Source organism: Tachysurus fulvidraco, chromosome 11 (assembly GCF_022655615.1).
Source record: "Tachysurus fulvidraco isolate hzauxx_2018 chromosome 11, HZAU_PFXX_2.0, whole genome shotgun sequence".
Lineage (NCBI taxonomy): Eukaryota > Metazoa > Chordata > Actinopteri > Siluriformes > Bagridae > Tachysurus > Tachysurus fulvidraco.
This window is the reverse complement of record NC_062528.1, coordinates 7,388,954-7,415,208: the sequence shown is the minus strand read 5'-3', so window position 1 is coordinate 7,415,208 and position 26,255 is coordinate 7,388,954. Positions and strand designations below refer to the sequence as shown.

The window sequence follows — 26,255 nt, the reverse complement described above, 5'->3', positions numbered from 1 at the left end:
TGGGAAAGTTGTGGCCTAATGGTTAGAGAGCTTGACTCCTATCCCTAAGGTTGTGGGTTTGAGTCTCGGGACGGCAATACCACAACTGAGGGGCCCTTGAGCAAGGCACTAAATCTCCCTGTTAAAAAAGCTTATGTCTTCTGCACATGATCCTCTTAAGCTCCACAACATCTTCTCTTCACTACTCAACCCCCTTGCCCGCTAGATCCAATCCTATTTACTATGTTCCAGACCATCTTCCAAGACCTCCTGCACCTCATAACCATAATCATCAATGGATCCCTAGAATTCTCATGTACCAACTACTTTCAAGCGAGCACGGGTTATTCCCACCCTGCTCATGTTCCCCAGACATGAGCAACTACAGACCGGTATCACTTCTCTCTTTTCTTTCTTGTAATCAACTCGCTGGCCAAACCAGTCATCCCAACATCTGCTCCATGCAGACTCTTGTCTCACAAGACTTTACTGTAAATCCTCACACGAATTCTATGCTGATGACACTTAACTTATGGTATGCTCCACTCCCTCCAATACCACAGCCTCTGCTCGGATCTCAGTGTGTCATCATGATGACGGCTCATCAGCTGAAACTCAATACCAGCAAAACTGAACTGCTGGTAATTCCAGGTGATTCATCCCCACTCCAGGATGTTGCGATATTCCTACACAACTCTAAGATCTCACTTTCACAGATCGCAACATTTAGGTAACCGTGGACAATGAGCTGTCCTTTTTCTCACAGGTTGCTAATGTGACACACATGTTTGTTTCTTCTCTACAACATCAGAAGGATTTGGCTTAGGTGCTTCTTCAGTCTCATGTCATTTAGAGACTAGACTACTGCAGCTTTCTGCTGGCAGGTCTACTTGCACAACTTGTTTTCAACCTACTTGTTTTCAAGTTCTCACACACCACCACACTACTGCGCTCCCTCCGTTGGCTTCCGGTAGCTGCACACATCAGACAATAAACACTGATGCCTGCCTACAAAGGCAAAAAATGGGCCAGCTCCCTCTTACCTCCTCACACTGCACCACACTCCCTCTAATCTACTAGCACTGCCCAATTTGGTCCCACCATCTTAAAATAACAGATGAAGACCTACCTCTTCCTGAAACACATAAACTATTTTTTTTTTCCTGTTTGTTTCATGGATTAAAAAAAAAAGTGCTATAATTCCTCCCAACAGAGTTTTTAGGCTGATGGTTATAATAAGTCTGCGACCTAGTGAACCGGTGTTGATGTACTGTATTCATTGATGGAGCCTTCAAAGCACTTTTTTACGTCACTCTGGATAAGTTTGTCTGCCAAATGCCATAAATATAATGCAAGTATAACTGCTAGCCCAATTTTGGCCGGCTTTACGCTGTATGTTATTTGGGCCTATTTTGCTGTCAAGATCACAATCACACATAATTAGTGCAGCTGTGACCAAAATTATGGCAAAGAAAAAAAGATACATACAGTATTTCAAACCTGTGCTGCATCGCTGCACACCTAATATGATGGAATAATTCTAGAAGAAAGATAATTCCTACATTCTGACATGTCGAATATGTTATCAAACAGTTTGTTACAAAATTCCTATTGCCATTATCCCGTCAAATATGACAAGATGAAATCACACAGCATAAACCCAACTTTAGTCCGAAGCATTATGGTGCAGATGGAGAGTGTGCAATATAATGTGGTACATCCTAAGCATGTGGTACATTCACTACACTAGAATATTTACTCGATATACTAATGCTCCCTTTATGTGCTGTCAGAATGATCCTACTCCCCACTCCTGTAGTGGTAATTATGAGTTTGTTGTGTTCACGTGCTTGTTGTCAGAATCATATAAAACTTCGCCGATGGATTCATATTGAAACTTATGGACGGTACGTTGTTTTTTTTCTTCTTTTGTTTTCTTTTATTTTAACACTTTTCTCATTTAGCTAGCTTGCTGACGATAGTGGAATTTTTGGTCGACCAATTTTTACAGGGTCAAAGTATACGACATGTTGCTGATATTGTAACGAGTCTGTCTGTGTTTTCCCCTGTTTCTGTCTCATGTCATTTCCTGCTGTTAATTGTTGACCCCGCCCACCTATTTGTTACCATGGACATTAACTGCACTCACTCTCTTCCCCAGGTGTCTTGTCTCAGTCTGTGATTGCCTCCGTCTTGTGATTGGTTCTTGTTCCCTATATCTACTCTGTTTGTTCATTTCCCTGTTGTGAGTCGTTGTTGGTATGTGCCGTGCTGTTGGGTTATGTCTGGTCCTGTTTCCTGTCCTGTTTAGTGTTCTGACCTGTTTTGCCTGCTTATTTGTTACTTGTTTTTTGTTTAATAAAAGGATTAACTGCAAATGGATCCGCATTCGCCTGTGTCAATCCGTGACAGATATACAGTACATAAATGAACAAAAGCAGCAAGCGCTTGATCAGAAGCAATTCACAAGTAGCTGCGATTGAACAAAGTCCATCATTCAGTACAGAAAATGTACTCTCCTCTACCAGGTTAGAACTCCTCCCATCTCAGAAACTCAAAATCGAAATTAACTCAGAGTTTCCCTGCTGTAATTATGACTTAAGTGATCAGTCCTAAGCAACTTTATAGTGGGAAACTGGCACTTAAGCTAATTCAGATGGCACCTAAAGCCAGCATCAGTATGCTACATTTCTCTAAGTTTTTAATTAATCATGGCACAGTGGTGCAGAGGGTAGTGTTGCCTGTCTGTTTGGAGTTTCACTACTTCTTCCATGTCTGAGTGGGTTTCCTGTAGATACTTTGGTTTCCTTCTACTTTACCTCCTAAAAATATGCAACAAGGTGCATTGGGTATGATAAATTGCCCCTTAGTGTGATTGAGTGTGTGAAGGGGTATGGGATCCCATCCAGGATTCATTTTTCCCTTTATATCTGACCAGTTTAAACGTGACCAGGATAAAGCTCTTAAAGCTGAATGAATAAATATCCGCATAATATCTGCATAAGGCCTTTGTCATGTAAAATGACCCTAATGCACTCCATATGAGGGTATTTGGCAAACGGCTTGGAAATGGGTTGGAGGCTGTTCAATAATGTACAGAAAAAGTGAATTAATTAAAGGAACAGACAGCACCGTCTGGGCATCACAAAGACATCTGTAAACAAGCATGAAATATGAAATCAGTGCAAGCGCACAGCGAAAAAGACAATCTATGGGAGAATTAACAAGCTGAGAAGGAAAATGTTCAGGAGAACGTTCGGGAAACTTGCATGCTGATGCGGATACCGTCATCAATCACCCTGGGAAGAGATGCGTTCATGCATTCCCAGTGATGTGGAGGTTGCTTCTGAGACGCAGGAAATATTGCACACTGCAGATTGGATGTCAGAAGCAGAGAAAGAACTGGATCAATAACTTTATTTCATCAGACAGGCAAGAGTAAGAGGATTCCTTCTCCATTCTGGATTGTTCTTAGTGTTACATCGCTGGTGTGAGCGGACAGACCGAAAGATCTACGACGGCAGACAGGAATAATCTGTACGTTCATCGTATCTGCTGCAAACATGAGCTGCTCTATGAGCGCCCTATGAACCAACAGGAAATACGGTTCCTTGGAGCTACTGAAATATCATTTCTATGTGTCTTGCTCTTTTCAAAGGCAGAATCTGAACATGTCTCTCTCATTTCAGAGCTATCCCCATCTCTGGCTAGATTTAATATTTAATGCCATGTGTCTGACTTCGGGCGCTAATCTGTTTTACAGGTGAGTCATGGAAAAGTTGACTCAGATGAGCATGGCAGAGATAGGAGGAGGGAAAAAATACTCAGAAGAAAGTGGCTCATGTATTAGTTCTTGTTCACACACAGAAATCCCGTTTTCTCTAGCTCTTGATGCATATACTCAAGGCTTTATTACCCCAGAATTCTTCAAGCCTAGTGCCTTTACAACCCTCTCATTTGTCAGGGACCCTTGTTAACCAGGCTAGGGCTGAAGAAATACGACACAGTTATAAACCATCTCATTTATTGCACCAAATAGCACAAATACAGCTGATGAGATATGAGCTTGAGGTCTCCTAGCGGGAGAGAAGAATATCTGTTTTTTAAAAAGCTGGGGAAGAAGAAGAAAAAAAAAATAGGCAGACATCTGACAGGTCATTTTTGTGCACACAGGCGTGTAATTTTTAAAGATAAAAAAAAGCTGAGTGAACAGGCAATCGTATGCATCATGCAGAGCTTTCAGGCAGTTTGAAAAGACCACCATAAAAATCCATTTCATATGCACGTCATATTACTTAGGAGAGGCTCGGAAAGGAAGCCGTGTTACCGTGCACAGGGATTGACATAAGCCGAACCGCTGAAATCACACTGAGAGAATAATGCTTCATTTTCCACCAAACCAGGGCTGATGAGTGCTTCAGCGAGCAGCACCACTTTAACCAACTGTGTAGGTGTTGTTCGTAGTTTGGATGGCGAGCTTAAGAGACCACAGAGGAGTGACACGTTCAGCAAAATAATTAGTGGCGAGATGGCCACTTGCCTTTTGCAGTTAACTTTTTTTTTAATTATTATTATTATTCTAGGCTCATTGCAAGAACACAGGCAGGAAACAAAAAGCCCGAATAAATGAATAAATAAACAGATAGATAGATAGATAGATAGATAGATAGATAGATAGATAGATAGATAGATAGATAGATAGATAGATAGATAGATGCTAATTATTTTTCACTTCACTACAAGCACTACATGCGCTGGATGTCCACACAGGCTGATAAAAATGGTGCACAGTTTTTTGTACGCCACTCGTGTGCATCCTAAAAACACATGATTGCATGATGGGAATGATGACAGGGTGGGAAATGAGGACAGAGTTGTAAAAAAAAAAAAAAAAAAAAGAAATGCACTCAGTAAGTCATACTGCCCCTGTAATAATGGCAGCACAAAAGGACTTTCAAGTGCTATGCAATTGAATCGCTTTGTATTTAAATCTGAGTCTGGGTTTAGTAAGGATTTTATTCGCCACTGTTCCGTTGTGGAAGCTGTTGCGATGGCGAGACCTTTACTTATATATCATTTTCATTTTCATACCATGATCCTTGATAAGATCGTGGCTTTAGGACAGTGGAAGAAAATGAATGTTCAGCAGCAGGCAGCAACTTTAGCAGATGCCTTAACTGATAGTTATCAGTGTTCTGTTCAAAAATCTGGGATTAATTGAAACAGCTCGGAAGATTTGGGGAAGCTTTCTAGAGATTCGAGTTACTGTACCTGCTGCTTTGATCTCATACCTGATAAATCCTCTTTAGATGCTCCTGTAGACAGAAACAAATCTTATGTGTAAAACAGCCAAAGGCAGCTCCAACCTCAGTACACAGCATGCATTTTAAATAGAAAGATGACTATGCTAGCTCTGGGTCTTACTGAGAATTCATCAAAGATCAGGAGAAGAAAGGATGAATACCTGTTCTCCTTCGGGAAAGATGTGCTCCCCGAAGCTCCAGGTGATGCTGGGTGTCGGGTCTCCTGTGGCTTCGCACGTCAGCCTGATCTGCTCCTCCATTTCCGTAGTGGTCTGGTTTTCCAAGAATGTGATTTTGGGTTTCACTAAACAACACAATTTAAAGGTTCGATCAGAAATTTCCAAAAGGAGATAAAGTTTCTCGTCACGAAGCGCAAATAGTTACCGAAAACTTGGAGGCTGACTTCTTCTTCGCTCGTCCCGGCTTTGTTCCTGGCGATGCAGGTGTAATCTCCTTCATCCAACTTCTTCACATCCATTATTGTGATCTCTGAGCCGTCGTCATTGAAGCTGTACTTGTTCCCGCTCTCTAGAAGAACCTCGCTCCTGGGAGAACTATTGAATATAATAACTCAATACACAGCCAAAAGCAAAACCTGCTGAAAAGACTTAAGAGTATCCTCTGAGAATTTTCAGCATGTGCTTTTATAAAAAAAAAAAATTACATTTGCTTCCAAGTCACTTGAAATAACAGTATTCTTTTTTTGATAATGGAAAGGAAGAAAATGAGGGCTTTGGGATTGGGCAGCACTTTTGGCAATAGAAACCTAGCCGTTACCCATCATCAAATAAGCAATAAACTCAACACAACCTCCATCGGAAAAGTGTGGATCACATTTTTTTTTTACATTTCCCTTACAACCTACCCGGGGAGCTCCACTCAAGAGACGAAAGCTGCCAAGAGAATAAGCATGCTTCAAAACTACTAATGATGTGCTCCTGCTTGCCCTCTACCGTGTTGTGCACAAACGTTCTTTACATTTATTCAGAGGATTTCTCTGCTTGCCTTTGATCCCTTAATCAAAACACATGCCGCTGTGGCGAGAAGTGGCTGGAAGCTGGATGGGGAGTTTATGAATAGCCCCCTTTCATCAGGGGGATTCTGAGAGATGGTGAAGACGAGCTTACCGCGTCCATGTGATTGTGGGTTCGGGGAAGCCGTCTGCATCGCAAGCCAGCATGGCAGAGTGGCTTATGTCGGCGGTGGCATTTACTTGGACTTGTCGTACTCTGATAGTGGGAACAACTGAGGGAAAGAAAAAAACAAACAATAAATGTAGTGTACTTATTACTGCGTTCTTTCAGAGTCTGAGCTGTGCATGCACAGTAAGGATTAAATACCAATTTGCTCATGTCTCTGTTCAGACATCAGCCATAACGAAACAAATTGGAAGCTGTATACGAGTTACATACTTTAAAAAAGGGTGGGACTTCTGATCACGGATTTTGTTTTGATGTAACTGCAACATGCTACATACAAATCTATGTTTTGGGCTGTACAAATATTCAAAAACAATCAAAAATGTGTGTTCTGACAGCTTTCTATCAGAGCCAGCATTCACTTTTTCAGCAATTTGTGCTAAGGTAGCGCTTCTGTGGGATCAGTCGGACCAGACAGGTTAGCCCATACTCCCCACGCGCATCATTGAGCCTGAGAAGCCCATGACCCTGCCACTGGTTCACCAGTGCCACTTTTCTACCAGAAAGAACCGGGTACTGGTTCAGAGCTAGTGCTGGTGCTGGTTCAAAGCTGGTTCCGCTGGCGAGCCTTCAAAGAACCGGTTTGCCTTTCCATGGGCTAGAGAGCCATCACAGGGCCACGTCTTATGTCACTGTATCCAACTTTACAGCAACGTTAGTGCAGCAGCGGCAAACACAAACACATCAACAATGGCGGATGTTGCTTTTCGTAGCTACCTACTATCGTGTGTGCTGATAACTGATCATATTGCGGTAAAGTAAAAGTGTATTAAACATTAGTAAACTTAAGGTACGTTTTCAAATGCGCTAACAGTAGCCCCGCCCACAGCCCCGGACACAAGCGGTTCTTAAGTCTAGACCAGCAATGTGTTGGTGCTGCTTATGAACCACTTTTCCTGGTTCAGAGCCGGTGCTTTGGCTATCGAAAAAGAAAGAACTGATTTTAAATTAGGCTCTGGCTCCGAACCAGCACTCAAACTGCCTTGGTGGAAAAGGGGAACAGTTGTCCTTCCATGGACCATGGCGATATCAACCAATGCACCAGGAATATTTTTTATCCCTCATTTTTTTCAGGCTTAAAGGCAACTAGCATTGGTCTATACTTTATTGAAAAAACCCAGGCTTTTCTCCAGAACCTGCAGGAAATGTGCTTTATTAAGAAAAGCACACAAAAAAATCAACTTGTGAAAGATATAAATAATGAATATAATATATTTCCCTTTGTAAATGTTGCTGCTAGCCTTTGGAATGAACTCACCAACTCTGAATATGGTCCATAGAGTAAATACAATAAACAAAAAAGTCCTTATAAGTGTTTTGTAATGATTAACCATTATATTGTTTCTGTTCCATTTGTGTCTTTTGCACATCTCACATTCGGAAAATACTGTAGCATGTAACGCTTGTAAGTGCTTTCAAAAAATATATATAAATAAAACCGCTTAAGCAAAAGCTTATAGGAGGTTTAAGAAAAAATAAAACGTGCTTATTTTACTATATCAGATTTTCTAGAGCAATTCGCAGCGACAGAGCTACGATGTAAATCTGCAGAGCATAGTGTGTCCTGATATGAGCTTCCACTATACAGTAAATGTCTTTTTGTCTGATGTGTGTTTTGTGACAACACTTTAAAATGCTGTGCATATAAAATGCTTTCGTTGTGATGCAGCCCATAAATATTATTGTGTATATTTTGTACTGAACACTTCGAATGGATACGGGAGTAAGGATAAAAAGTCTTCCGCTGTTGATCTATTATGTGAGGGAAAAGAAACATAAGAGATGAAAAGCTTTCCTTCTGTACTCTTATGAAACAGAGGATCAAACTGAAGCAAAAAGCCTCTGCAAACATTTAATATATGGAGCACAGAGCATTTAAAGACAGCTTTTACTTTGTTTGGGTCTTCTGTCATGCCAGGTCAATGTTTATTGTAGATTTTTTATAGAAGACTCAGCAGTAAATTACTCCATTCAGACCAAAATCGTTATAATGGGTGTTTGGCTTGAACAGCGTAGCACCCGAATGTGACAAACAGCAATTTAGCCCAAAACTAGCAAACATTTTAAAGCGCAAATAAAAGCACTGAAAGCTCACCGTTCACTACAACTCTGATATCACGGAAGTCAATCTCGCCTCGAGCCATAATGCGTGCCTCGCAGGTGTACACTCCTTCATCTGCCTTTCTTATCCCTCTGATCTGCAGGTGGTTGTTGTTCAAAGTCTTAAATCGAACTGTGAAAGAGACCAATCTGAGTCACGATATTCAGTTTTCAGGTCATTAAAATTAATTGTAGTGACAACTTATTTTAGGAGAATACCAGTCAATAATTCGTTGCTTGCTTTGTTATCTTTTTAGGTTCAGTGGTTTCGAATAAAACAGCGTCTATTCAATACTTGAAAACAATAGAACAAACAGGATGGAGAAAAAAGCAATTAAAAGTAATTATTGCATCCGTACGGGTTCCTACCGTCTTTTTCGTACTGGATTTTTTCCCTTTTGTGTTTCCATGTGATTGTGGGTGGCGGAGAGCTGATCACGTCACACGCGATGACGGCGTCGTCGCCCTCTGTAAACTCCTGTGGTGATGTGGCGTTTTTGAAGGAAATTTTTTCTGCAGGAGGAAAAAATGCTTTTTAAAAAACCCTAAACGCTCTGATGCTATAAAAAATTTCAATTCAGATCATTTCAGAACAAAAAAAAGGTTTGCACTTCTCTAAATACATCTTGTGCTCTATGGGGGAAAAAAAACCCACAGTAGGTTTGACTAGTTCAAATAGTTCAAATTAGAAATTTAAATAGAAATAAATTCAATTATATTAAAATATATTTTTCAGAAAGAAAACATTTTGTTTTAAAAACATTTTGTTTTAAAAACCGCTATTGTATTAGAGACATAATGATTAAAAGGTTACTGTATAAACGCAGAGGCGTAAAAGAAAAAAAATATATATATAAAAATAAAAAGTTTTCCTTCCAGTTATCACTGATTTGAACGTCCAAATGTACACAGATTGTGTCTATTTCCGTTAATATTGTTTGACGTCACAGATAAATGTCAATGAGGATGATTTATTAACGAGATGATTGAATACGTTTTACAATATAGTGGGTAGAGAAAAAAGAGGAAATCTTGGATGTATGAAAGCTGAAGTAAAAAATGGATCTGGCCGTACGGAATATCTTCACGTTCACTGTAGCCTCAGCTTGCTGGTCTCCGCTGGTGGCTACACACTTATAAGTGCCGGCATTATCAGCGTTAGCATTGTAGATAGTTAGCGTAGAGGATATCTCGTCGTTGCGGGTCACTGTAATGTCCTGCCTGCTGGATTCAATCTTCTCTCCGCTTGGTGAGAACCAGTCGATTCCTTTCACTGTGCCGACAACTACACCAGAGCAAAAAGGCACCATGTTAAAATCGAGGCCAATTAACACAACATGTGCGAACTAATTCATCCAATATTTAACTCAATGAACTGTGATAGACATCATTGCTCTAAAACAAATGCTGCCGGAATGTCCATATGTCCAAAAAGCATGAAATAGGAGTAAACCAAGCCTGATGGTACAAGAAGATTTGAAATCTGCTGTTAGCACAGCATCAAATCACTGAACCAGAAGACACAAGCTTTGATAATGGTTCAGTAAAGGCAAGCAATTAGCAGAGCTGCTGCTGCTGCTGCTACGGATTTCAAAACAACTCTGAACTTTCTAGTCAAATCCGTCATTTTAAAGCCACTTTAAACAAGCTACAAACTGACCAGGAACAATAACCTCAGGTAATATATATTGTATATCCCAATTAAAATAGACATATCTTCATTATAAAGACCCTTTAGGAGGAATTCACTAGTTTATAACATCTATAGATATGCTATGGTCATCTGACCTGATAATAAACTCACAGAAATAACATGCGCGACATAGTTTATAGTGAGTCTACAGCTTTGTGTGGAGTTTTTAGCATGACTATGTGTACTGTACGTCGTGAAAACACTGATTTATCGTTTATCATGAGCAAATTGTTCACACCTACTGGATACATCCATGACAACATCAGCTACTTAACCTACAAACACACAAGGTATCAAAAAGAGGAACAAAGTAAAGAAGCTCTTGATGGGAGAAAAATAAATCAACATACCTTGACACAAAAAGAACTTGGACTCTCCGACACTGGCTTCTCCTTGTGCAGGTATTATGTTCACTTGGAGAGAGGCTGAAAAAAGAAAAGGAGCAGATTTTGCGCAAGTTGGTATTTTTACTTAAATGTTTGGAGGTCTGGGAAAATCAGACTATACTTGGCCTTTAACCCCAAGTAGAGGAACATTTCACAAAGCAAGGTTAGAACTGCTTTATACCATGGGTTAACTTTTGCAGTTAACCTGGTATTGTGGTGCCAAACATGTAGAGTTATAAAAGGATGTTAGAAACAGACACCAGAACTGAATCGATTTCAATCATAAATTGAACAGCGTACGCCTCATATCACAGGAAGCCAATGTGTTGGTGTTTGTTAAATGGTGACGGAGCTAATAGGAGAGTTTAAGGAATCATAGTTTTATTTGAACATTTATGACAAGAAATCTCCTATACCACAAACTCCAAACTATACCACAAACTCCAAACTCCAACGATCAGAAATAAGTGAGTATTTGGTCAACAACACACCAAACTCAAGCTGTAAAATAAAAACAATGAAAAATAAAAACAATTCATGCTCAAGTGCTTAACACAGTATTTAACCGCTCATGGCTATTGATGATGCAAATATCCAGGGTTCAAGAGTGTACAAAAGTCAGATTTTAAATCACCAGGATTAACTGATTAACCCGGGTAATGAGCATGAGCGGCTTGAACCATGAAATTAAATAATCCAGGAATCTGTTTACAAGAAAGTTCTAGCAATTACTTCCAAAAAAGAAAATAGAGAGAATGCCCTTTAAAGGTGGGGTCTCTGCTGTTTGAGAAATGCTTCAGAAAACTGCGTTGGGCCACCAAACAAAACAAAAACAAAACTACAGTGTAGCCAATGAGCAGAAAGGGGCGTGTCTCATCAATATGGGTGGAGAGAGAGTTCAGTGCACGTGTGTGACATTAGCAAAAAGCGGTTTAACATTAACATGGCGGATAAAAACAAAGAAAGAAAGCGAAGAAAGGCTTGCGTTACAAGAAGCAGGACCCGTGTTAATATAGAATCAGCTTTCCAGCGCTGGAGAGAACTGAACATCTTCCGCGTGAAACGGAGCTAAACCTTTCATGTTACAACACACAGTACTACAAAAACACATTTGTATTACCATAGTATTACTCATCGAGTTCATTTATTGATAAAAATATCCCCTCGGTCAGCTGCCCCAACAGGTTCCTCCATAATACTTGTCTGGGTTATACTTGGGTTATACTTGTCTGGTGTGTGTGTGGGGCGGAGCTATCAATACAGGGGTGGGACCCATTTGGGTTAGGGGCGTGTTCGTTTTGGTGATTTCAAATGTCAACATTGGCTTTCAAACAATGGAGACCCCACCTTTAAATATTTCACCCCAATTCCAACTGATTCTACATTAAAGCCTAATATACGGTATGTAGAGAAAAGAAGCTAAATTGAAAATAACTATAAGTTTACATTTGACAGGTTATCAAAATCATGGGCGAGGCAACCCCCTTTTTAGGGGTGCTTCAGCACCCCAAAAAGGAGCTCAGCACCCCTAAAATTTTTATTAATATTTTAGTTCAGCAGGTCGCCACCACTGTCATAAACGAAGAGAAGTAGCGCCGGTTACAATGTTCTTCCGTAAGAAGCATGCAGTTCTGTTTATTAACTGCTAGAGCGTGAAACAAAAACAGCAGCGTGACAAATATCTGCGTACCTGTGTAGTGCGTACATGTGTCTCTGTTGTTAAAATTGATCGTTAATTTGATACTCATTTTAACAATCGGAAGTCGTGTAAACATGACGTCACGTGCGTCTTTTCTGGTCAGTCGTCATGGAAACATGAATCCCTGGCGTTTGGACCAGAGTGAAAATAAACGACATATCACTGTATACCACCAGTATGTGTGAAAACACATACATTAAATGAATTGTTATTCATTCCTAGATTTAGATCTGTTATTTTTCAGTTGTGGCTGACTATAAAACTAGACAATAAAATAAAGTTTAATGTTTTTCTTTTGCTGTATTTATTCATTCCTCACACACAGAGGATTTAGCCTGAACCAGGCTTAACTCCTGAACTCGTAGCATTACTCTCTCTCTCTCTCTCTCTCTCTCTCTCTCTCTCTCTCTCTCTCTCTCTGTGTGTGTGTGTGTGTGTGTGGCCTGCCAGTGACATACGACAGTTCTTTAAAAGAAAAAATACAGATTCAGGTGAGAGACTAGGGACAGTCCATAAGGATCTTGTGAAAGGAATTTGTCATTTAATAAAATTTAAAAGCCCAATGATTATAATAATAAAGACATTTAAAATGACATGCCTCTGTGTGCCTTTTGATCATATCCTTAGCTTCAGCACCCCTAAAAAGGAGCTCAGCACCCCTAAAGCTCTGACCCTAGAATCGCCCCTGATCAAAACCATTCAGTGTTAAACTCAATACATTTCTTAGAATGAATGTCTTTATTACAGGACGTTTAGGTGATATTTTTCTGTTTGGACGATGGTCTGATGCATCACACACACTTTCACAGTCAGGATCTGATTACAAATTGAACTGGTTACAAAACAAGTCCATTTCGATAAGGCAAAAACTACACAAAACACTGGTATGGACATCGTTAAGCAGACAGGCTGCATTCTTTAAACCGGCTTTTAAGCAAATATAACCTTTATAGGCAGACAGCCAAGGCACCGGGCCTCTTTAATCAAGCTGGATACAAACAGATTAATTGTATTCCTACTCATTCTCCTGAGTGTGTGTCAGTTTACCTTGAATATTCAGCTTCAAATCATATGAAACACAACGAGTTACTGCACCTTTATATAAGGATTCGCTTACAAAATCGCTTACGTCCGTCAATCACACACAGACTTTTCGGAAACCCGGCTGTTTCTCTTTCAAGCCGTAAACTAAAGAAAACATACAGTATATCCATTAAACATATATCCGTGGATCTTCTTTTTTTAAAGGAGGCAGTGCTAACAGGCTGATTAGTGATAAATCATGCATATCTCCAGCTGAAGGTTTTATATCCTCCCTAGTGTGCTAGCGTTCAAATTCCTCCTGTGTGTGATGTGTATGGAGTCCACAATACTCCTTACTGTATGCGTTAAATTTCATGTTTTTATGAATTTCATTTTCTTTTCACCTCACTTAATTCACAAGTCACCTTTTCTGTAATCCATCTGTGATGCCATTTACAGTAGGTCTCATTTCAGCTGTGTGAGTTTTGCCTTTTATGAAGTTGTGTGTAAGTCACCAAATGCAAATCAGCTGTGTCCATATATTATTGGGTGAATGGTATCTATTAGCGAACATACATCGGTAATGTTCAGTTCAGTTCGGCTCATGCAAATATATACACACAGCCTGATAAATTAAACAAAATACTTTCATTTTTGTCTCATAGACAAAACAAATTCTTGGGTCAGAGCACAGGGTCAGACATAACGTAGCACCTTGAAGCAAAATAGGCTGTGAGTGAACTTTTGACCTTCTGGTCAGTAACCCGCAACCTTAACGTACTGATCCGCCACTGTCCAGAAACAGAAAATAATCCACTGATAAATGGTGCACAATTTTAGAAATTCGAATAGATAAAATGCTTATTTTCTTAAAAAAAATTGTTTGTTTGTTTCCCAGACTTGAGAAGTTTACGCAGTGACACTGTGTCGCTGTTTTTTTTTTTTATTTGTATTTTTTTTTACACAGGCCACCACACAATTGCCTAATTGTGCTTATTAGACCTGAGTGAAATCTTCACTTAGATTCAATTAGAAGTCCTCGCGTCCATGTCAAAGGAACGAAGTCGGTCATGCGCGACACACCAGCAACCATGACAGGTGTTTGTTGATATAATTAACTCAGTGTGTCATTCATTTTTAATCTCTTTTCCCAGTCAAGATTTTTGAATAATGAAAGCAGTGTAACTATGTTTTGTAGTGTAACACCTGTAGTGTAATGTTCACTGAAGTTTAAGCTGTACGCTTCACACTGATCCTCTAATCTGGCACAATTTTTTGGTATTGTAGAATACCAACCAGTAGGAAAAAAATGTCAGTGTTTCTCGAAGCACTATTAAAAATCTTTTAACGTTTATACATTTATGGAAGATTACCTCATTCGTTTATCATCAGTAGGCCCTTTATCCAGGTCAAGGTCGATCTGTCGAGTCTATTCTAGGAACGTTTTGCATGAGGAAGGGACCCGCCCTAGATTGCCCATTTGAAGGCACGTCACACACACACACACACACACACACACACACACACACACACGCACACGCACATACATTCAGACACTCAATAGCACATAGGTGCAATTCAGCATAGGCGTGCTTTCAGGAGTCGGGAGGAAACACGTATGAAACCCACACACATGGAAACACAAATAATAAGCTGAGATCAAGATTGAACTAAGAATTTTGGAACTTTGAGACTGCCTGCTGTGCCCCTCTGCTGCATTTACAAAAGTCCAAAATATATGACTATTTCATTACAAACTCCAAATTGGCAAAATAAATCTGAAGAAAAGCAGCGTTTGTGTGAAAATGATGAATGATATGCACTGACTTTTAGTAAATGCCTGCAGGTTATCCGGTGAAAGACAGACTGCAGAGAAACATAAAGCCATGCAGATCAATATTTCAATCAAAGCTAAATAAAATCCAGTCTGGCTTAGCTTAAACCTGTGCAGACAGCGTTACATTTTTCATTTCTTTGTTTGACCCAAAGAGACATTTGTTAAAATAAAAAGTAAAGGGGAACAGTGGGAGAACATGATCTGTGCCCAGGTGGGTGCTCAGTGGCTTTCAGACTTTCAGAGTAATATAATAAAAATGTGAAAGGGAAGTTGGGCCAAGTACAATTAAATCAGCACATTCAGTCAATACTGCCTCTAATGTGTTGTTTTTGTGGAAAAGCTATTTATTGTGCCTTGACACAGCTATTAGTCAGACACATAGTACTGCTCGCACTAAGCGAAAATACGAAGGCATTGGGGGAAAAAAAAAAAAAAAAAGACGCAGTCATCTTAGATTGTCATTAATTATTTTTGTGGGTTTCTTCATTTAAAGCTGGATATTTTATTGGATACTGGATATGGAAATGACAGAACTGGTCTGGAGCGCTGACTCTAAGTTACTGCCAAGTCAGACCCTCATAAACTAAACAAATCTATTTTCAATTTTGCAGTAAATGCCACAACATGACAGGGAGAAATATGTCAATAAAGCTGACAGTGATGGTGAAATGATGATATCAACTGTTGAGGAATATTTAAAAAAAGGCACTTAATTTCGAAGCATATACGTGAATAAAAATGGTAGGAAGAATTGTTATGCAAGTGCTTTCATTTGCAACAAAATGAAGGTCTATTATGAGTTGGTTCAGCAGGTTCAATCACATATGTAACAATTCATAACTGTTTCACAGACTGATATTGTGTGTCAAATATCTCACTCACCTACTCACTGATTCACCCAATGATCACTGGCTCACTCACTCACTAGATCAATGACTCGCCAACTCACTCAACAGTTCAGCGACTCACCCGTTCACTAACTCAGAGGATAAATGTCTCACTCACTGACGGATCTCACTCACTGGATCAGTCACTTACCCACTAACTAACTGTTGACTCAACTGACTTTATCACTCACTCACTGGATCAATGACACCCAGTAACTGACTCAATCACTCACTCACTGGATCGATGACTCAACCACTGACTGACTCAGTCACTCACTCACTGGATCATTGACTTATACACACATTGATTCAATAGATCAGTGACTCATCCACTCACTGATTTAATGTATCAGTGACACACCCATTCACTGACTTAAAGGATCAGTGACACACCCATTCGCTGACTCAATGGATTAGTGACTCACCCACTAACAGAACCTTTCACTCACTCACTGGATCAGTGATTCACCCACTCACTGACTCAATGTATCAATGACTCACCAACTCACTGACCTAATCACTCACTCACTGGATCAGTGACTCACCCAGTAACTGACTCAATCTCTCACACAGTGACTTCCTCACTCACCCACTCACCTACCCAACTCACACACTTAATAAATCACTGAGTCACTCACTTGCTCACCCACTCACACGCTGCCCCACTCGCTGACTCAATTTTGCTTCTGCAAAAAAAATATATATATAACAGAGTTTCAGATGTAAGTTATTTCAGTTATTGACTCTCATTAACAACACAAGACCAAACCAGGAGTATGGACATCAAGCAGCAGGTAATCGAGCTGCCAATTATATTAATCGATTTGAATTACCACACCGGAGATGACTATTTTCTAAAAGCACATACTGGTGTATATTATTCCACTTATAACACGGTAATATTCCAAAAATCATACGATTTTGCCCGGAAATAAAAGGGACACTTTTTACCCATTTATAATTTACAATTACAATGTTGTGGAATGTCTGTGGAAGAAATCTCTTTATTTGTAAATTACAAAGCACCAGCAACATTATCTTTTTAAAAAAGACTGCCTGAGCTGCTGCTATAGACATTTTTTGCCATAGAAACTTTCTGCCCAATCAGATTTGAGAAGCAGAAATATGTACCAGTTTCAGGGAGTTTAATTGCTTCGCTCTTATTACAAGGTTTTTGTTGCAAATTTGAGCAAAACCTGGCCTCATTTATATCATCCAGACATACTCAGCCTCCCCAGTATGCAACTCAGACCTAGAGATGAGTGGTGCTTTGCATCAACAGCACTGTGTCCTTGTTATTCAACATCTGCTGCAAGCATGTACCAAGAGTTACATTTATTATATTAGTTAACAAAGTATGTTCAACTTCGTGTGTTTAAAACCAGGACGGAAACCGAAGACCGTTTCATTTGTGCAGTTAGGATGAAATTTAAGTAAAGTTTATTTCACGTCTCTTACCGTCCTTTAGTGCAAACCTTTCAAACAAGAAACGGAATGAACACGTATTATCCATACAATGTTTGCCAGACCATGTCAAAATCCCAGAATACTTAAAAAACATTAATTATGTATACAGTATTCATTCCAATTCTGGGCTCATCCGAGAAGGCTTTAGAGATTACAAAACACGGCATCGGCTCATCAGACCGTCTAGCCACAGGTGACTGAAGGACTTTAGAGAATTAATCAGCACTTACTCGCTGCATTTCCGCGATGATTAGTGCTTTATAATAAACATACTGTATAGTGCAAATTTTGTGTCTATTAAATACCAAGCCCTTAAGTCTTCAGTCACAGTTCAGCTAATCCATTAAAAACATAAAAGACATAATGCATAGATTACAATATCATCTATTTGTATTAAAGAATTAAAATATGGTTCTCGTTGGTTCTGAAAGAAGAAAGACATGTGGGATGTGGTAGCTTAGTGGTTAAGGTGTTGGACCACTGATCAGAAGGTCATGAGTTTGAAACCCAGGTCCACCAAGCTGCCACCTCTGGGACCCTGAGCAAGACCCTTAACCCTCAATTTTTCAGCTGTATAAATTGAAATAAAAAATGTAAGTCACTCTGGATAAGGATGTCTGCTAAATGGCAGAAATGTAATGTGAAAACATAACAGATCAGTTTATAGATCATAAAAGTGCATTTGGAAGATGCACAATGTATATATTATAGAAATCTCTTTAAAAAAACTGATAAAAAGAAAGAAAGGAAAATGTTAGCGCTAGCTCAGTTACTCTTTATTTGATACAATTAACGTGTCTAATGTGATAAAAGCCGTGTTATATGATTGTCTGAGACGATCGGTCTATATAATGCTAGCTATACGTTACCACTAGACAATTGAACCAAAAATTGAATGGTTTGTGTTTAAATGGTGGAACTCCTAAAGGTGATTGGTCAGAAGGTGTTCATTAGCTATAACAGCACAGCTCTGACAAGAGCACTGGAAATAATTCAGATCACAGATTATAAGTTATTTCTATAATAACAACTTGCGCTTTAATTGTATGCTGGCACGGATCACGCTCAACGGTGATTTTACCTTTATAAAGTTGTCACTATTGCCTTCTACTGGTTGCCATGGTAATAACGGTTTCTCAGTGGGTGGCAAAACTAGAATTCCACTTGACGACAAATCAGTTGTTTTTTTTTGCTGCTAAAATGAAACGTTCTTGAGGGAGATTTGGTTTTTATAGTTTGTAATTTGTTAGCGGTGTTTGGGGCAGTGATAGATCAAGTGGTTAAGACTCTGGGATGTTGACTGGAAGATCAGGGTTCAAGCACCAGCACTGCCACTCTGCCATTGTAACCGTCCTTGCTTTAAGGGTGCTGTATCATGGCTGACCCTGTGCTCAAACTCCTCTGCTGTAATGTATATGTGCCAAAATAAAGGCTTCTATTCCATTTTAAATGAAATGCAGCAGTGTTTATCTGCATCATACAGTATGTCTTCAATATAATCAGTAGTCCCTGCATCAAGTTGATAATTATTTGCTAAATGTTTGTTGATATCTGCTCACACCAACATCTAATCTGTAAAAGTCCCAAATTGTTCCCAAATAGCTGTTAGACCAGCGGAATAAATCATATGTGTGCTTATTTTTCAATAACAACATTCACTTTCAAACACATTCAATGTTTTTATCCCTTCCTCAGTCCTGCGTAAATGTCAAAGCTAATTCCCATTTAAATATCAAGTATTTTTTGTTACGTGTTTTTCTTTTCATTCTGCAAATGGCTTAGGACACATTGTGCAGCAGAAAATGTAGGCTACCGTGAAATATGTTAAAAGTGGAGCAAGACTACAAATTGTTCCAGTAAATATATATCTGACGCGATATCTCCGATGAAATGTTTGACAATGATCGTTCTGACCTGTTTTTTTGACCAGTATTTTAAATGAAATAGAAAAAAAAAGTGTCTTAGGTCAATAGGAAATCAATTACAAGGTAGTGAAAAGATGGAGGTGATTAAAGTGTGTCAAGGGAGTTCAATAGGAAACCCAGAGTCCAGGATTCTGAGCTGAAAAACAGCTGAAAGGTAAATAATATGCTGAGATCTCAACACTCTTGTGTTTTACTGGATTGTGTCCTAAGATGTAAACCTTCATAACATTCCTTGTAGAACGGAGATAAATACGAGACGTGTTCGTCTGAACGGCCAGAACGTGTGAGGTTGTTAAACAGGATAAGTCGACCAATTAGCCACGTTTCCTCCTTGACAACGAGATGTTCCTCGTGCTCATGTAGGTACATTACCTTTCTGTGAAAGCAAAGGCTTCCTTAAAACCCAATTCGCCACATTCCCGCTACGACGGCCCTGTTGCTTGGCAACATGAAATCGAGTGTTGCGGTCTCAATGGTGTGCAGTGTATGTTAATGCTCTGGATGACGTTTCCAGCACTCCCCCAGTGACGGGTCAAAGGTCACGAAGCTTCCAAAGCTGTTCATAGAGGGCACATTTTCCAAACAGAGCTTTCTCTGTTGCCCCCCACCCCCCCCTCCGGTTTCCAAGCAATTGCATAGTGGTGTTTTTTTTAAAAACCTACTAAAATAACAGGGCAAATGTGCTCCAATTATATTTTACATGAGCAAAGGGTACACGCTGACTCATTTTAGCCTGCGTCTGGAATATGAAAAAAGGTTCATAGTTCATACAGAGGACAACATGGTTTTGGCTGCACCATCCTAGTAATTTCATTATGTTTCCCTCAGACAATGTCGCTTCCTCCCTGTCGTTTGATGTTCACTTTGCAATGCTAATAAGGTCTAATCTTTTGTTCAAACTATGATGAGCTCAGACAGCAGAACTCTTAATCTTAGATTGATTTCTAAGCAAACTAAGTCAGCTATAAAATCCTCTGTATTTTTTTTTTTTGATTGAATTTCATCATTATTTGTCCAAGCCATCCACTACTGTAGCTACATCTTTAAGAAAAGTTGAGATCTACATCTTATAGCTACAGATAGCATTTCAGCAGGAATCATACTGTATCTGTTTGGAAAACATACTGTACCCGGACTCACGTACGTGAGATTTAATCAAATCGACGTACACTGGCAGTTCTACTAATTCAGAATCCTTCCTTCTTGAGATCATTTCTAGCACAATTGTTGCTCCTCATCTCATTGTATTTTGGTCTGTTGTCTCTGAGGCTCAGAGAGTTAATGTACGAGATTAATAGAGGTTTCCCTGCACTCCGTTTGAATGAATTTTGACATCGTGTGTCTTCCTTCAGCACCAGCTATCGAACCTGGGTGTTTTTTGTTGTTGTTGCTGAACGTGTAAGACACCTGTCACATTACGCTAGCTCCTGGGCTTGCCTAAGCTGATTATCTCTCTCTCTCTCTCAATCTATCTCTCTCTCTCTCTCTCTCTGTGTGTTTACAGGCTGCACTGCTCCAGAAGTGGTGCCACTGCATAAAGGATATAATGAGCAGCTTAACAGAAGCCTGGGGAGAGTGTAGTCTGCTTCTCAAAAAGATAATTAAAACCAGTTCCGCTGAGCTTTTGCTGACCAAAGCTGTTTTTCAGAAGCTTTACATGCATATAGTATAAACTCAATCTTTAAATCTTTCATCATGACTGGCGTAGTAGTAGTGCGTGATTTGAGACTAGAGTTTGTTGCACTTTTCAGTACTAGCACTTAAACCCAAACTTCATGTTTAACTGCTTCTCTCCTTTCAACTGATTTGAATGAGATGAAAATGTCACACTTAAGACTTCTCATCCTCTGTTTTTTTCACAGCGAGTAAAAGCGAACAGCATGTTGTTATATAACCGAGCAGGACAGCTGCGTGTGAGAATGATGCGTGTGGTTAATCTGCCAGCGGTTCTTAACTCGGGCTTGCATTTGTTTGCAGATCACGTGCTGCAGACCACAGTGACGAGGCCTGCTGCCCGTTGCCATGGAGACCTCTCTCCCTTTTCCCTTGGTCCCTCTCCGCTCGTAAAAGTGAGTGTGAATAGGAAATAAGGCTAGAAGACCCCACCGTAGACAAGAGCAGAGAGCGTAGGCAAAGGGTCTAAGTGTGACACCCGTAGGAAAACCAAAAAAAAAAACAAAAAAAACAAAGCCGTATGACTTCTTAGGAAGAAGATGACGGTCTTGCGACAGTCTTTATCCTCTCGTGATATAGTTTCTAATGTTTTGCCACTTCGGCACAAAGCCAGCAACTTGATGGTGAACATTTAAGCTATGAGATGCGCTATTTCCTCTAGCGATTAATAACCATTTTGTCGTCCCACATGATATAAGCTATTTAGACATTTGCTCCAATTATTTTACCTGCCAACCTTTATATGCTAGGAACATTTTGACTTGAGTTACCCGATAATATTTTTCTCTCCAATATAAATGTAAAATGAATGTCTTGAATGATCTGTGCGGTGTTTTGAACTCTCAGATATTAACCGACCGACTGGCAGCTTCGTCCGATTTCCCCATCTAATGTGCTTTTAAAGCTCTTGGGGCTCAGAGAAAGCCCTTGCTTTCCGCCATGGTAATTATAAAACCGAGTAAGTTCTATGAAATCAAAATCAAATCTATCTCCGTTCATCTTAGCTAACATTAGGCAAATGCTATATACATGGGATAGTAATAAACTAGAATTAATAAAGGATTAAAGGAAAACTGTAGTTAGATCATTGAAGTGCATCACATCACCGTGAAGTACGTTAAGCACTAATATAGACACCGAACAACACATTCTGTTTAGCAAACCTCAATAGGGTTTTTAAACTAAAAGCTCAATAGCTAAGACTCTAAATCTGCATGGCCTGGACTAGAGAATCAATAGATCAACACAGACCTAATTTCCACCAGTTTAGGATTTAAGGTTGTGTTTGTAATATAAAAACACACTGTTTACTATGTTTTTGCACTGCCGCTACCAGCAAGCAGTTCCTGACTCCACAGCTTACTGTTACACCTTCCCATAGCCTCTAAAACCTGATTGGTTCTTATCATGTATTAAGCAGTTGGTTCTGGATAATTAAATAGTTAATCGTTTTTTATGGGTGAATCAAGTAAGCATGGCAAATTCAATTAATTACGCTCAAACCTGGTCCTCGGACTGCAAGTAAAAGCTCCGGAAAGATCTGGCTATACAGTATATATATATATATATTGTATAGCCAGATCTATATATATATACTATAATATATATAGTATATATATATATATATATATATATATATATATATATATATATATATATATATATATATATATATATATTATAGTATATATATATACATATATATTATAGTATATATATATTTATACTATAGACAGAAGTTACTAAATATCTAAAAAGGGGGAAGTCATGGCCTAATGGTTAGAGTTTGACTCCTAACCCTAAGGTTGTGGGTTCGAGTCTCGGGCCGGCAATACCACGATTGAAGTGCCCTTGAGCAAGGCACCGAACCCCCAAACTGCTCCCCGGGCGCTGCAGCATAAATGGCTGCCCGCTGCTCCCAGTGTGTGTTCATGTTGTGTGTGTGTGTTCACTGCTGTGTGTGTGTACTTTGGATGGGTTAATACAGAGAACGAATTTTGAGTATGGGTCACCATACTTAGCTCTATGTCACGTCACTTTCACTTTTTCACTTTCATCTCTAACAATATTCCCTAATGAGCAAGCATGAGGTGACGGTCACAAAGCAAACCTCCCTGAGATGAGGAAGCAGACTCAAAAGGGAACCTCATCCTCATGACACTGAACAGTAAATAATGTAATTGTAAATAACGTCCTTTGTACAACAGTTTGTAGGTGAGTGGAACTGAGCAACTAAGAGCTCCTGAGGAGCTAATGGGTCAGCGTCATTTCCAAGTTCACCACAGACCCGACACTAATTCCTTCCTGCTGAAATCTTCAAATGATCGCTGATGAAGACCCCACCATAAGTAATAGGCAAGAGAGTTATATAACAGGTTTGTGCTACACTTCAGTTTGCTTGGTTTTGTCAGTGTTTTCGAAGATTTTGATTCCGCTGCATGAAACAGGATTTGGGATTCGGACGCTGTTCGACATTGAGGTGCTTCACGTCATTGTCAAGCGCACTGAGCATAAATATAAACATTAGACAAAACATTTGGGAGACACGAAACAAAACACACTAGACGAAACGTTAGACAAAACGTTTTTGTTTTTTTCCCCCAAATACAGTACAAGTTAAAATTTAAATAGCTCCGATCCTGGATACTCGAGCTACTGGTTTTTCCACAGATGTGCAAAATAACACCACACTGAGAAGCTACGACTGCAGATATGCTCCTCTAACACGCTGCTCGGCTCCTCAGTAAGCTGCAGAGCTCTGACAGCGGCCACATCTGACCATATACAGGCAATTTACACAGAGAGCTCATCAACATCTGCCTGTATTACACATAGCTGAGAAAACGCTCTCTGGGCTGAAGTCTTCAGAAAGTAATTCGCTTTCCTCACTCTAATGGGACTATTTAAGGAGCAGGTAGCAGAGAAGAGCATAGGCAGATAGAACAAAGCACTTAGAGAGATTCAATAAGTGAACCCAATCCTACTTTTCGCTAGTTACGCTTTATCTGCACTCAAGAAAAATGTCTGCGCACTAGTTTAATGGAGCTCGGGTTGCGTTTTTATATATAATAAAATTTAGATCATCTTCAGTTTGATAAGTGCATGTACAGTTAACACCAGAATTACTGGCACCCATAAAAAAAACAGACAATAGTCATTATCTAAAGTAAACCATACACAACAATCTAACGTATGCGCTCAGATTCTAAAATCATAAGATTATAGCGTTGCTGCAGATTCAGGGCCGATCCCATGAACACTGTGTGCCAGGAAGGACGGGACATCGGTCCATCACATGGCACAATGTACACACAGATTAACAAACAGGGGTAATTTAGCATAAACGATACGCTTAGCTGCATGTTTTTGTGGGAGGTAGTGGAAGAATCTGGATGAAACCCAAACGGACACATGGGAAGTATGCAGACAGAAACCTGAGCTCAGGACCAAACTGGGGACCCCTGGAGCTATGAGAAAGCAATAGTACCCACTGTGCTACAATGACGCCCCCAAAAACCAATTTAAAACAAATTATCGTCCTTCAAAAAGAAATCTAATTACTCTGAAATGATCTAAGTCTTCAGGGACTCATGCCAGATGAGACCAAAACTAAATATATTTGCCCATGCGCACCACCGTACAAGAAGAACCATGTGTACACTTTGTAAAATATGGTGGTGGATCATTGGGGCTTTAAAGCTGCTTAGCTTCTGGAATACTGATAATTCTGATGAATTCTGCTAAATACCAAAAAATCTGCTTGCCTCTGCCAGGAGGTTAAGACTTGGCAAACAACTTGGCACCCAAATCATACAAGAAACTCCACACAAATTCAATTGGATTGGACCATTTACATGTGCAAACAGAATAAGCTTAAAATGTTCCTCGTGGAGCATTCCCAAGATCCACCTACTACTGTCTCCAACATTGTTAAACATTATAGAAAGATTTAATGATCTTCCAGTCCCCAGAAAAGACTTCAACATATATTATGCATATGCATCATCCAAGCAAGTGCAGTGTTTCAAAATATAACTAACTGCATCCGCTATTTGTTTTATAGAAGTGGAAGTCGAACATTACAAAACATTACATTTTCTTCAATTAAACTGAACAAAAGTCTGGCTCTGTGGTATCTCCAACTGAGATGAAAGTCGCTCTGGAGGCAATAAGGCATTAATTATGTCCCCTTGACTGTGCTCTAACAAAAAATGTAAAAACTGAATCCATCATTAATAGAACGATAAGAACTAATCTGAAAAGACTTCCCTTTTTTGCCAAGAACTGAAGAACTGGGTACTGCTGCTGATAACTGACAATATCAGACCACTTCTAGGAAAGAAGATGTGCATGAACAATGAAACTTTGAAGTGCTGAAGAAACTCACAGGAAGCATTAGTGAAAGCATTCCATCTTCTGGATATCTTCTTTCTGTTCTAACGTCTTTTATGGCGGTCCTCTTTGTCTAATAGATCTGTGCCATTTTATGACTCATCCTGGGTATAATAATGCTATTCTCCTCAGTGAGGAAACTATTCTCTCAAATGTTCCAGAGAACAGAGGTATCAATCAAACCTGTGCTCTAAACCAATAAAAAAAAACAGAAAGTATCTTATATCAGATCTCAAATTTGCTTACATCTATCGCCTGCTGTCTTAGCTGTCTTATGTTTGCATTTCCCCTATGAGGCAAAGAAATGGAGTTTGCATGTTTACTCCATGCTTTGGGGGTTTCTTCTGGGTATTCTGGTTTCCTCTGCCAGTACAAAGACGTCTTTAAGCTAACTGGCGTCTCTAAATTGGGTGTTCCTCACCTTGTGCCCCGTGTCCCCTGGGTGATACTTCAGGATCCCCAACTATGTGTAGAATAAAACCTACAGAAAATGAATGGATGGATAGATGTCTAGATACCACCACTACTATTATTAATAAAAATAATATGTTCCCTTAGCTTTTACTACATAATGGTGATCAAGAAATTAATCCAGTGATCTTATATTTGTACATTACATGGCCACACATATATGAACAACTGATCATGACACAAATGGGAGATATCCCTGACTGTGTATGCTATAGCATTT

General features: G+C 39.5%; 1 protein-coding gene across 16 annotated transcripts in view; it reads right to left on the bottom strand.

Moving 5' to 3' along the window:
* The window catches only part of ncam1b (neural cell adhesion molecule 1b), a 94,191-nt gene that overhangs the window by 40,527 nt on the left and 27,409 nt on the right, over window positions 1-26,255 (bottom strand). For 8 of the 16 annotated variants that reach the window (XM_027173989.2, XM_047820794.1, XM_027173992.2 and 5 more), the window contains exons 2-9: window positions 10,625-10,699; window positions 9,657-9,866; window positions 8,951-9,094; window positions 8,577-8,714; window positions 6,410-6,527; window positions 5,667-5,836; window positions 5,444-5,586; window positions 5,271-5,294 (exon numbers count right to left, since the gene is read on the bottom strand). In XM_027173989.2, coding sequence (XP_027029790.1) covers window positions 5,271-5,294; window positions 5,444-5,586; window positions 5,667-5,836; window positions 6,410-6,527; window positions 8,577-8,714; window positions 8,951-9,094; window positions 9,657-9,866; window positions 10,625-10,699 — 1,022 coding nt within the window. The remainder of the gene's footprint in view (window positions 1-5,270; window positions 5,295-5,443; window positions 5,587-5,666; window positions 5,837-6,409; window positions 6,528-8,576; window positions 8,715-8,950; window positions 9,095-9,656; window positions 9,867-10,624; window positions 10,700-26,255) is intronic. The other 8 variants (XM_027173990.2, XM_047820795.1, XM_027173991.2 and 5 more) reach the window with 1 other exon arrangement.